The sequence below is a fragment of the Choristoneura fumiferana genome, chromosome 12 (genome assembly GCF_025370935.1).
Source record: "Choristoneura fumiferana chromosome 12, NRCan_CFum_1, whole genome shotgun sequence".
Taxonomy (NCBI): domain Eukaryota; kingdom Metazoa; phylum Arthropoda; class Insecta; order Lepidoptera; family Tortricidae; genus Choristoneura; species Choristoneura fumiferana.
Genome location: NC_133483.1, coordinates 6,166,329 through 6,178,742, shown reverse-complemented (window position 1 = coordinate 6,178,742; position 12,414 = coordinate 6,166,329). Strand labels below are relative to the sequence as shown.

At 43.9% G+C, this 12,414-nt stretch overlaps 2 protein-coding genes across 8 annotated transcripts in view; both read right to left on the bottom strand.

The window, feature by feature from the left end:
- dnc (phosphodiesterase dunce) overlaps positions 1 to 12,414 on the bottom strand; it is a 551,064-nt gene that overhangs the window by 321,156 nt on the left and 217,494 nt on the right. The window lies entirely within an intron of this gene.
- LOC141433177 (uncharacterized) lies at positions 9,674 to 12,350 on the bottom strand. Its single transcript, XM_074095087.1, has 2 exons — positions 9,951 to 12,350; positions 9,674 to 9,707 (listed from the first exon to the last, which is right to left on the bottom strand). The coding sequence occupies exon 1, from the start codon at positions 11,595 to 11,597 to the stop codon at positions 9,975 to 9,977; it is 1,623 nt and encodes a 540-aa protein (XP_073951188.1). The 5' UTR covers positions 11,598 to 12,350; the 3' UTR covers positions 9,674 to 9,707; positions 9,951 to 9,974.

Genomic DNA, 12,414 nt, shown 5'->3' with positions numbered 1-12,414 from the left:
AGGTCTCGATTCTTGATCTGGCGAGGGCGTCACATTCACACATAATGTGTTTCCATTGTTTCGTCTTCCTCGCCACATATTTACAGACTTCATTGTCCTGTAGTCCCATCTTTACTAGTATGTGTTTTAGTATTGAAGTTGTGGTGACGCCGATCCACGCGCCCGACCTACATCGTCTCGGTCAGCTGACACGAAGACCGGCGCCGCACATATGGGAAGGGATGTAACTCAGATTTCTATATGATTGTTTAAAAGGCAAATTGCTGGTTATAACAAGTGCAAGTTCATACCTTTATATATTATTCCCGCGCAGTTATCATGCCATATGTATGGCTCAAAGTAAGCTCTTAAACTCTCAAGACATTGTACTACATCTGCTTCGCTAATATTCGGTCTTTAGATCTCTATGCTCCCGTCACCTCCTGTGGAAGTAATAACAACACACTCTCTGACTAGAGAGCCACATGTCCATGGCAACAATGCCTTGACATAATTCGTTCCTTACACTTTAGGTGGTCAGCAACCTGACCGATACTGAAAGTTGGTGTACAGATTACTTTAAACAGTGCCTTTGTAGCTTTGTGTGCTAAACCATAACTCCAAGCACCATTCTTTTGCCGTCACCTGGCGACCCTCCAGCCTCCACCTGGCTGCCTTTCTGTCCCATAGGCGAATTTACCGTATATCGCTGCACATAGAACATTGCCTGCAATAACGTACGCCACGCATAAGCCGCGAACTCGAACCCAGTTCCAAGTAACTGACCAGTTCCGGCGCGTTCAGTATGGGACTTAATCGACCTAGAATTCTCGAGAAAACAGGGAAACCTTTCATTTAAAAGGGTATTCTAAGCGTGCTTGGCAATGCTAAGCACACAAAGTTTATCTTAGCGTTCGGAATAACAATCCCGTAGTAGCTTGATTGATAGCTCCGAAGTAAAGCGCATACAAGTACGCATGAAGTAAAAGATGAAATTTAGCAAGGAACAAACTATGCTAGATACTTAGCTCTTAGGAAGTTGCAGCTGCTTCACCAGCTGCTATTACAGACGTTATTACTTTTCAACTAATAAAATTACACTGAATATTAGTGCTTGTGAGAAAAACTTTGACATTTAAATTAAACGGTTCCTAACCACAGACAATATTCATAGACAAGATAACCATAGATGAAGCGTTTACCTCTTTCGTGAGTCGGAGCTCACGACACTCCCGACGAGGAAGCTAGTTAGAGGACGTCATCAAGTCGCGAGTCCACTCCCTGATCTTCTCCAGGGCTCGAACTGCAGCTCGGCGTTTCTTATCCTGTTCCACCTCCGTCGACTGCTCTCCGTCGCTTATGTCCAGGTCATTACTCAAGGCACAATCATAACTTATATCCATGTCATCTGTCATATATCAAACGTTTATCGGTCACATCCATATTCGTATCCATCTTAGGAATCGTTTCTCCTAGTGTGTTCAGTGGGTGTTAACTGAGATCTGAATTCGTCTACTTCAATCCTGTCCTTAATCACAGTAGCTGGAATACTGATTGATTCTCCGTTGTCTTCATCTTGAGCTTCGAGTCTGTTTGAAGTTTCCGTGTCTTGAAGAATGTTATGTGGCTGATCGGTGACGTCTATTTCTAAAGGGTACAAATGAGCAACGGATCGTGTGAACACCTTTCACCTACTCTCACCTTCGCTACTCTGCATAGTCCGTCAGGTCCCTTAACGAGAGAGATGATTTTCCCCACTTTCCATCCTTATGAGAATTATTATATCTTTCACGTAAGCTCTCGTCTCCAAGCCGTTATTAGGTCTTTCTTGGTCGTGGTACCTTGTACTAGTTCGTGCTCCTGCGACGTTTCCAATCCAGTATCCGATGATGCTGAAACATTCAACTGATTCATGTCTAACTCTGAAGATGCAGTAACCGAATGATCTATATCCGCAGGACCCTCCGCGGCCACAAGCGAAGTGTCTATCATCCTTAGTCAGGACCCTCTGCGGCCACAAGCGAAGTGTCTATCATCCTTAGGTTTTTGTTATTCTTAATCTCCTCTATCCGTCTTGAAACAAATGGTGTCAATAGCTTATGTGAGTTGTACCAGTCAATGACAATCTGGCTGTCTGTCCACAAGAATAGCAGAGCTACGTTAATTTTGATAAATCTAAGCAGATAGATCTTCCCTTTTGAATAATTCAGGGCATATGGCTTGATTGTGCGAGTCGAATTGTCCGCAATGTGGACATTTTAATTTCCTTTCCTTGCACTGCTTGGCAAAATGGTTTAGGCGAAAACATTTAAAGCATCGGTTGTTAAGCTTTTGTTTTCTCTCTTCTAAGGTTTTGACTTGCTTACATCTATCGTTATAGTGTTGTCCTTGGCAAAAGAAACAGCTATACTTGCTCCTTTTGTTATCAAAATGTCTTCTATCATTTTCTGGTTCGTATCTCCTTTTATGAGGTCTACTGTCCTTGTTGAAGTTGGAATTCACTGAGCTGTGGCATTGAAATGTTTGTTTACTCCTGTTAAATTTCTGATTATTATGTCTTGCATTCATGAATTGTCTGTTACCATTATTTGATACATTATTCACATGTAATGTCTCCGCTGTATACTGAGTACTTTCTTTCAATGATTGTTCAGAGAAGATTCTACTGGCATCTTCTCGTGCAGTAATAATAACTGCTAGCTGTTTTCTTAAGTCCTCAATTGATTCGGCCTTTACTTTCATTTTAATCTCATATATAATGTCCTCTGGAAATTTCTCCATTATCATAAATCTGAGATGATTATGACTAATATCCTCTCCCAGCGAATGAAGAACTCTAATATGTCTCTCTATTTCGTCTAATGTCTTCCGGCAATCCTCAATTTTCTCTGCTCTTTTGATTTTATATAATGTAGAATAATGAGCGTCAATAATTAGATCATCTTTGCCATATCTCTCCTTTAAAGTAGATATCGCGATTCCGTAATTCTTGTTGGTAGTATCCAAACCCTCAATAGTCTTTTTAGCCTCGCCTCTGAGTGATGCCTTCAAGTACATCAACTTGTCGACATCAGACAGGTTTCTCTGGTCAATACATGAATGAAATTGATCCCAAAATTGGTGCCATTCTAGTAGATTCCCACTGAAGGTAGGTATACTAAGCTCAGGTAGTTTGCTAAGTCTTCTATCAGAAGTCACAGTCCGGGTAGCACTAGTGTCAGATTTAATGTTGATGTTGGCAGTCATTCCTGCTAACACTTCTTCTCCTTTGAGCTGTATTGTAGTAAGATTTGATATTTCGTCAGCATCAGGTTCATTACACAGGTTGAAGTATTGTAGTAATTCAGTCTCAAATCGAGTTAACATGGATTTCAATTTAGCAGCATGAATCTTTGCTTCTTCGAGGTTTTGAATATTGCTACATATTTCAGATTGAGCAAGCATATCAATATTGCTAGCTATAGTTGATAGCCTATTGAGTAATATATTATCCATTTTGTATAAGAGGTTCCAATCTGTGAATGGATTTTCAAAAGAAATGATACCTTCGCTATGTAAGTAACATATGTCAGAAAAAATAATTAAATAAAATTAGCCTGACCAGTCATCATCATAAATACTGAAGGCTAATGCCTTATAAATTTAATCGCATTGACATAAAATATTACAACCAAAATTTGACAAAAATAATAATAATAATAATAATTTAACTTTGCAAATGACACTTCCAAACTCCTAGGGGTTCGGTTCGGTTCAATTTCAATAGAACTAATTTAATAAAATATGTTGTGTCTGTAGTCCACACACCCTACTTAGAACCCTGTCCACATATTTACATTAAAATTGAACATTATAAATACATGGTCAAATAAATTGATATTTGCCACTAAATTTATTTCTCAAAATATATTAGATCAACTCATAAAAGTTGGCATATTTTAGCATTAATAAATTATAAATTTCAAATGAATTAAACTTTTAACTTTCCAAAATAAATTATCTTTCCATTGAGATTATTGGTTGTTCACAAATGAAGCATATAAAAATAATAATTAAGGCATCTTTAATAACACGATCACAAATTAACAGTTATTAGTAAAAAGAACATACCTTGTTAATACAACTTTAATAAGTTGAACGTAAAATGCAAACTCGGCCGTCCGCTACGGCTCACACACAGCGCAGCGTCGCGGCTTACAATTTTCCGGGCGCCGCAACAGCTACTAAGGCCCCTCTGCCTGCGGGGTCGTTTTGTAAAACGAACCGCCTAAGTTCGATTCCTATACATAAATAAGCTGTGTTACTAACAATTAATTACAATTATAGTGAATCTCTCGGTCACCGAAGAAACTACTCAATTATCAGCATAAATGCTAAGCAGCATAAACGAATAGGCGTCTTTTCGTACTCGAGACGATTTCTCATTATTTTCATCCAAGACCACAATACCTACTTAACTAAATAAATTTGAAATTTACGAAATCATAGGTACTCCTTCACGCTAAAAGACTCAATTGAACGAGCATCATCACTTATTTCGTCATTTATTGACGATTGTAACGGTTTTCCCACGATAAAACTGAAACAAAGTCATCTCGCAAACTTTCCGACATGAAAAAACACATGAATGTCGACGTCCCTTCGGTTCACTTTTAAAACTCCAATTTCCTCCGTATATCAGTTGAATTACACGAAATCCACACAATATGGTATCCATCGAACAATTTACGGTTGATTTAATATACTTTCCGACACAATTAGTGAATATAACTTACCAAATAAATTTTCAATTAGCACTTGAGCTCCACACACCACAAGACACAGTAAAAAAATGGCGTAAATAATGGCGTCCTTGTATGTCAACAGGAATTTTCAATTTTTCACGAACTGAGAAAATACTTCCGTATTTTACCTTGTATGTACTTAATTAAATAAATATCATTTTTTAAATAATACATGAATTAATTGCGTGTCAATCATTCACTTATCAATACATCCAGTAAAATACAGTACAGCATAATTTTAAAAAATCCTTTCCTATTAATTACTAATGGCGCATTTCCGGTATCGGCCAATTCCGATTTCCACCAATTCCGAAATCCGTCAATTCTGATTGGAATTTTATAAATTAGTTTACAAACTTTATTAACCTAAAATAAGTATTTCTCACAGCACCACATCAATCAAGTTTATCTTAAAATATGTATTTTTGCATAATAGTAGACGTTATAATTAAGATTTCTTTCGATGAAGCTACGAGTTTAAATATTTTGAATTTTGGCAATTTCCCTTTGCAAATGCAATTCGACCATGTCAAATGTAAAGGGTCTGATGTCCATACAATTTAAAAATATTATCTTTGTTTAGAAATTATGAATAAACTTTAGTTCCTTTAAATTTCGATAGATGGCGTTACGGGTATTGAACTTGCTCTGTTACACAGCAATAATTAAATATTTTTCTCTTTATTCTATCAATTCCTCGGTCCTTATCCCAGCATCTCCACCAAATTTTGTGGTGACGCCGATCCACGCGCCCCGACCTACATCATCTCGGTCAGCTGACACGAAGACCGGCGCCGCACATATGGGAAGGGATGTAACTCAGATTTCTATATGATTGTTTGAAAGGCAAATTGCTGGTTATAACAAGTGCAAGTTCATACCTTTATATATTATTCCCGCGCAGTTATCATGCCATATGTATGGCTCAAAGTAAGCTCTTAAACTCTCAAGACATCGTACTACATCTGCTTCGCTAATATTTGGTCTTTAGATCTCTATGCTCCCGTCACCTCCTGTGGAAGTAATACAACACATGACTCTCTGACTAGAGAGCCACATGTCCATGGCAACAATGCCTTGACATAATTCGTTCCTTACACTTTAGGTGGTCAGCAACCTGACCGATACTGAAAGTTGGTGTACAGATTACTTTAAACAGTGCCTTTGTAGCTTTGTGTGCTAAACCATAACTCCAAGCACCATTCTTTTGCCGTCACCTGGCGACCCTCCAGCCTTCACCTGGCTGCCTTTCTGTCCCATAAGGCGAATTTACCGTATATCGCGGCACATAGAACATTACCTGCAATAACGTACGCCACGCATAAGCCGCGAACTCGAACCCAGTTCCAAGTAACTGACCAGTTCCGGCGCGTTCAGTATGGGACTTAATCAACCTAGAATTCTCGAGAAAACAGGGAAACCTTTCATTTAAACAGGGTATTCATAAGCGTGCTTGGCAATGCTAAGCACACAAAGTTTATCTTAGCGTTCGAATAACCAATCCCGTAGTAGCTTGATAGCTCCGAAGTAAAGCGCATACAAGTACGCATGAAGTAAAGATGAAATTTAGCAAGGAACAAACTATGCTAGATACTTAGCTCTTAGGAAGTTGCAGCTGCTTCACCAGCTGCTATTACAGACGTTATTACTTTTCAACTAATAAATTACACTGAATATTAGTGCTTGTGAGAAAAACTTTGACATTTAAATTAAACGGTTCCTAACCACAGACAATATTCATAGACAAAGATAACCATAGATGAAGCGTTTACCTCTTTCGTGAGTCGGAGCTCACGACAAAGTGACTGTGAATGCCCCGACGATATGTCGGAGTTGTTTCCTACTGAGTCCAGAGTTTTTTAGTCCAGCTTGTGCTGACATTTTCGATGAATCGTTTGAATGCTTTAGACCTTCCAGTGTTTTCCACTCTTGTTGGTGTTTAAGTTTGGTATGGTCGTTTATGGCATTCTTCATGGTTCCCTGTGAGAGTCCCACATACGGCTCGGGCCCTATGTTTTTGTTCATTGACCCTTCCCTTGCTAGCTCATCTGCTTTTTCATTTCCGATGAAGCCTTTGTGTCCTGGGATCCAAACCAGTCTCACTCTATTGCGTCTGCCAAGCTTGTTTAGTGCTTGTACTCCATTATAGATCAGTCTTGAGTCAACCTTTGGCGATGTGAGCGCCTTTAGGGCTGCTTGACTGTCACTGAGTATATAGATGGTTTTTTCCCTTACCTTCCTATCTATATTCTCCTGTGCACAGGCGATAATTGCATACGTCTCTGCTTGAAAGACAGTTGCATAATTTCCCATGCTTACGCTACTGTTAAAGTCCTTGGCATGAATGCCGGCTCCTGTACCGGATTTCATTTTAGATCCATCCGTGTACCATGAATTTTCACTGCCTTCCGGCAGTGTCAGTCCTTCTGCCCATTCAGCCCTTGTGGGAACATGAACCTTGAAGTTCCTTCGGAATATGTACTTTGGTTGCATTTTGTCGCAACCCATCGCCATTATACTATCAAGGTATTCGTTTTGTTCCATTTTAGTGTGCTTTGTCCTTGGAGCGGAATCGTTCCACAGGCCGTACATTTTCATTCTGTGCAACGACTTCCGCGCTTCGGATTCTATAGCAATATGCAGTGGTGGTAAGTCCAGTAAGACTTCCATTGCTGCTGTCGGCGTTGTTTTGAACGCCCCTGTGATAGCCATGCAGGCCATTCTCTGGATTTTTGCCAGTAGATTCCTACATGTGCTTAGTTGTGCCCTAGGCCACCAGGCGAGGCACCCATACAGTATGATGGGTCTCACCATTATGGTGTAGATCCATCTCAGTACTTTTGGGTTCAGTCCCCATGTTTTTCCATATGCGGATCTACACATGCCAAAAACTCTCGTCGCTTTGGTCACTGTGTATTCCACCTGTTTTTTCCAGTTAAGTCCTTTATCAAGGATTATTCCAAGATATTTTACTTCATTGGAAAGTCTTAGTTCCCTGTCATACATTCTTAAAGTCTGTATGCTTTTTAGGTCCCTTTTTCTGGTAAATGGTATTACCACCGTTTTGCTCGGATTTATGGAGAGGTGATATTCTTTGCACCACCTCTCTACTTTGTTTAGAGCTACGTTCATGATTCCCGATACTGTGTTTGGGAATTTCCCATTGACAAGTATTACTAGGTCATCTGCATAACCCACTGTTTGTACTGGGCCTGTGTTGAGATCCTCTAGTAGCGAGTTTATCACCAAGCTCCATAGCGTGGGCGATAAAACCCCTCCTTGAGGGCATCCTTTTGTGGCTGTGGCTGATAATTCTTCTCCTAGCAAGGTTGAAGTTATCAGTCTGCTGTTGAGCATTCTTTCCATCCATCTGCAGATAGTGGGTTCAATGCCATGTCTATCCGCAGCAGTTTTGATGGCATGATACGTTGTACGATCAAATGCTCCTTCCACGTCCAGAAACGCAGCCAGGCAGAGCTCTTTATTCTCTATTGCCTGTTCCGCTTTGCTTACTACCAGGTGTATCGCTGATTCTGTCGACTTCCCCGGTTGGTAGGCGCATTGCATTTTATGCAGTGGATGCCGTTTTAGCGGTCCGTCCCTTATGTATCTGTCAACCAATTTTTCCAATGTTTTCAGGAAGAATGATGACAGGCTTATTGGCCTATATGATTTGGCATCATTATAATCTGCCTTACCAGGTTTTGGAAGGTAGATTACCTTAACTTGTCTCCACACACGCGGTACGTGTCCGAAGGCTAGGCATGCTCTGTACAATCTACTAAGATGTGGTATAAGTACATTAGCTCCTTCTTGTAGTAGAACTGGATAAACACCATCTGGTCCTGGTGTTTTATAAGGGCGAAAGGTGGACAAAGCCCACTTTAACTTATCGTGATCTACTACTTTTTTGGCAGTATCCCAATTGTGCCTTGTGGTAGTGCCCACTTGTTCAGCAGCACTGATTGAGTTACTATCGGTTCTGCTCTGATGTATAATAGAGCCTGGGAAATGTGTCTCATACATTATTTTTAGTGTCTCTATGCCTGTCTCCGTCACGTTCCCATCTTTCCCCTTTATGGTAGTTAATGGGACCGATCTGGTTGTAGCTAGAGCCTTCGTGAGCCTCATTCCTTCTGGTATTGAACCTATTTGGTCGCAGTGGTCTTTCCATGCTTTCCTTTTTGCTTTTCTCACAGCTTTATTGTATTCTGTGAGCTTTTTTGCATAGGTCTCAAAGTTTTTTGAAGCCTTTGCATCATTGAAGATCGCCCTGGTTTCTTTCCTGAGTCTCGCGATATCAGGGTTCCACCATGGGACTTTCTTTGCCCCAGTCTTTTTTTCCGGGCAGTTATTAGTCCAAGCATTATTGATGGCTCGGACTATGTTGTCCGCTTCAAACTCGATGTCTATTATAGAATTGAGCTTACCTTTAGGGTCACCTAGTTCCACTTTTAGATCTTTCTTAAAAGACAACCAGTCCGTGTTCCTAGGGTTCCTTTTAAGCACAGTTTTTATTGGTTCGTTAATTCTGTACCTAAAGCATATATACCTGTGATCCGATAAAGTTGTTTCATTGGATACATGCCATTTCGTAATGTTCCTACATATATTGTTAGTAGCCAACGTCACATCAATAACCTCACCTCTTTTTGCGTTAACAAATGTTGGGTCATTGCCTTTATTCATAATTTGTAAAGAAGAGCTCACCAGAAAATCCAGTAACTTCTCTCCTCTTTTGTTGACGTCCGAGCTCCCCCAGATGACATGGTGAGCATTAGCGTCACAGCCAATAATTAGGCCGGTGTTCGCCTTGCTGCTGTTCTCGACAAGACTCCGGAGTAGTGGTGTGATCGGGTCCGTCGCTTCATAGGGAAGGTAGGCAGATGAGAAAATAAGGGCCTTACCTTCCCCCTCCCTAGGATCTTGATGGTTGTAAGATCCCTGGAACAGAAAGCATTCAAGGGCATGGCATTGATGCCGTTTCTGACATATATGCACGTCCTCATATCGTTATTTTCGGAACAGGAGTGAAATAATATGCCTCCCGTTCCGCCTAAGCCTCTTATTTCTCCTTTATATACATAAGGTTCTTGTATCAAGGCGATATCGAATTGCTCACTTTTTAACTGTTTTGCTAAAATTGCAGTAGCAGCCTTATTGTGTTGTAAATTAATTTGTACGCACCTTAGACCATCCATGTTGGGCCTCTTAATTTTTCTTGGGCATGCTGAGGTCAGCAGCCCTTTCCTGCGGCTCCTCTTGAGATGCAGGGGATGTGGGTCCGTCCAGATATAGCTCTGACAGAGCGCGCAGATCAGCCAGGGAAATCTGAGACGAGGTCACAGAAGATCCCCCGACCCCACGCACCCCGTCAGCCCCACTGTCCGACCCCACATCCTCTACCTCCATCACCACCGCCGCCCCCACCTCAGCTTCGCCTGGGACCGCCTGGGCACCAACCGAGTGTATCTCGGCTACACCAGAACTAGCCTCGGTGTCACCGGGAGCCACTTTGGCATCACCGGGAGCTTCCTTGGCGTGCTCAGGGTTCACCTCAACACCATCGGCAGCAGCACCAGCTATCCCAGGGTTAGCTTTGGCTTTGCCGCGAGCAGTACTCTGATCGTCGCCACCCCCTCCAAGCGTCTTCTCCGCGTCATCCAGAAGCTTGAAGGAGCTGACGTCGATCCCAGAGTGTAGACAGTAGCCGGCTTCCTTAATGACTTCAGCCGACTCCCGGTCCATCAATATGATGCGCCGGGCGCTGGCTTCCGCCACTATGGTGTCAACCACTTTCCACTGCTCCGTATGCAGCCTCGGGTTGAAGCGCTGCAGCAGCCGCAGCAGCGTCCTGCTGTCCTGTACTCCAACGATCTTCGTCTTCCATGCCATTTTGACCGGCTTCGGAAGATCCCTGGCGTACACGACTTTCAGGCTCATCCCAGCAATTTCACCCTCCCCAATTGCTGAGCTGAGCCATGCAAAGGACTCTGCGTTATTGCAGCCAACATGCAGTGCCCCTCCCACGATGTTGCCGAAGGTCAACTGTGGAAGCGGGTCGGGGGCATCCAGCAGGCGTGTGATCACAGCCTCCTGTATGGCCCCGACATGCCCCATCAGGACTCGTTCGGCCGGAAAGTCCACCGGGACAATGGCAGCCCTCTCACCCGCCAAAATCTCCGCATACGACTCCGCCACCTTCGTCCTTTTGGAGTCTCTAGCAGATTGAGAAGGTCCGCCAGTTGTCGCCAGTGGCCTTTTTTGCGGTGCAGGATTTCCTGTGGGCGCTGCCGGGGTTCCACCTTCAGACGAGCTGTCTTCCAGGGGTCCCAACGCTCTCAGGATTTCCTTCGCCCTCCTCTTCCTCCTCCTGCTCATCTTCGTCCAACCCTCGTAGGAAGGCGCGCTCGTACCCGTAGGTGTTTGCGCTCCCTCCCCAGAGGCCGGATTCGGCTGAACCGGATTTGGTTGTGGTGGGGCCACCGCCTTCCTGCTACTAGGCGCAGTTACGCGTTTCCCCTTACCGGCAACGACACAGGTCGACCCCTTTGCAGGGGGAACTGTGCGCCCTCTCTTCGACCCTTCGGGAAGAGGTCGGGCTGTACCTTTTGGGGGAGCAGCGCCACCGCACTTTTCGCCCTTCGTTCGATGCGCCTTGACACCAGTGCCACGCGCCTTAGTGAACCCAACGGGTCCCTTTTTAGAACTGGGTCCGGCTCCCGCGTCTCTGTCAGTGACAGGGACACGTCGCACCTTTCCACAGTCTTTTTTTGCCTCATCCCCTACGGGTCCGGCCTCCCTACTCTTCGTACAACAACTTTTGGAGTCCATGAATCCTCGGTTGTTCTTCGTCCCGCTGGCTCCCCACCCTCCACGGAGCCCTCAACTGGGGATGGTTTGACCCACCAGGGCTACCAGCAGGATATAGGGTTCCAAAGTGGGCTGCCAGATGAGTCCGCACGTTGCCTCCCCCGCAGCAGCTTGTTGTGGACTGCATTGGGTTTGTGCCTCGCCGACTACCGACCTCCGCACCCCAGAACCCTCGCCCGCATCCAGTCTACTGGATACGACAGCCGATTGATCGTGACTGGCTAGGTCCCGACCGCCCGTGTGAGATGAATCCCGAGCCAAAGTGGCGTGTTGCCTTCTGAGGGCGACGACCCCCGTCAAGCTCAACCTACCAGGATCTCGTTCTCCATCCGTACGGGTCCCCGCGCACGGCACAAACACGCAGGTGGCATTCTACCACTTCATATCCTATTATTTCGGATATGAAGCCCGCGGCGACAGGCCACGTCATCGCCTGCAGCTGGTTGTACGGGATAAATGGGATGGGAGGGTAGCTGATGTTCCAGGATGCGACTGTTTGTTTTGGTTCTACCTGCTTCCTACGGCAGAATCAGGCAGTTAACGGGCGGCAACCACGGGAAGGAGTCCAAACAGTCTTGCCGGGGATGTCATTGCAACTGTGAGCTCCACCCCAGACCATTCGCCAAGTTAACCGCCGGACAGGCAATTAATATAGGGGCAGACCCGATCCAGTTGGCGACCGGTCGCAAACTAACACTGGACAAACCTGACCCCGCCCACCAAGGAACCTAATTGAATTCAATTTATCAAAGGCTCAAGTAAATTGATTCTTAATAAC

Coding starts and splice junctions, on each gene's coding strand:
- LOC141433177 (XM_074095087.1), bottom strand. CDS start 11,597: ATGGACTCCAAAAGTTGTTGTACGAAGAGTAGGGAGGCCGGACCCGTA.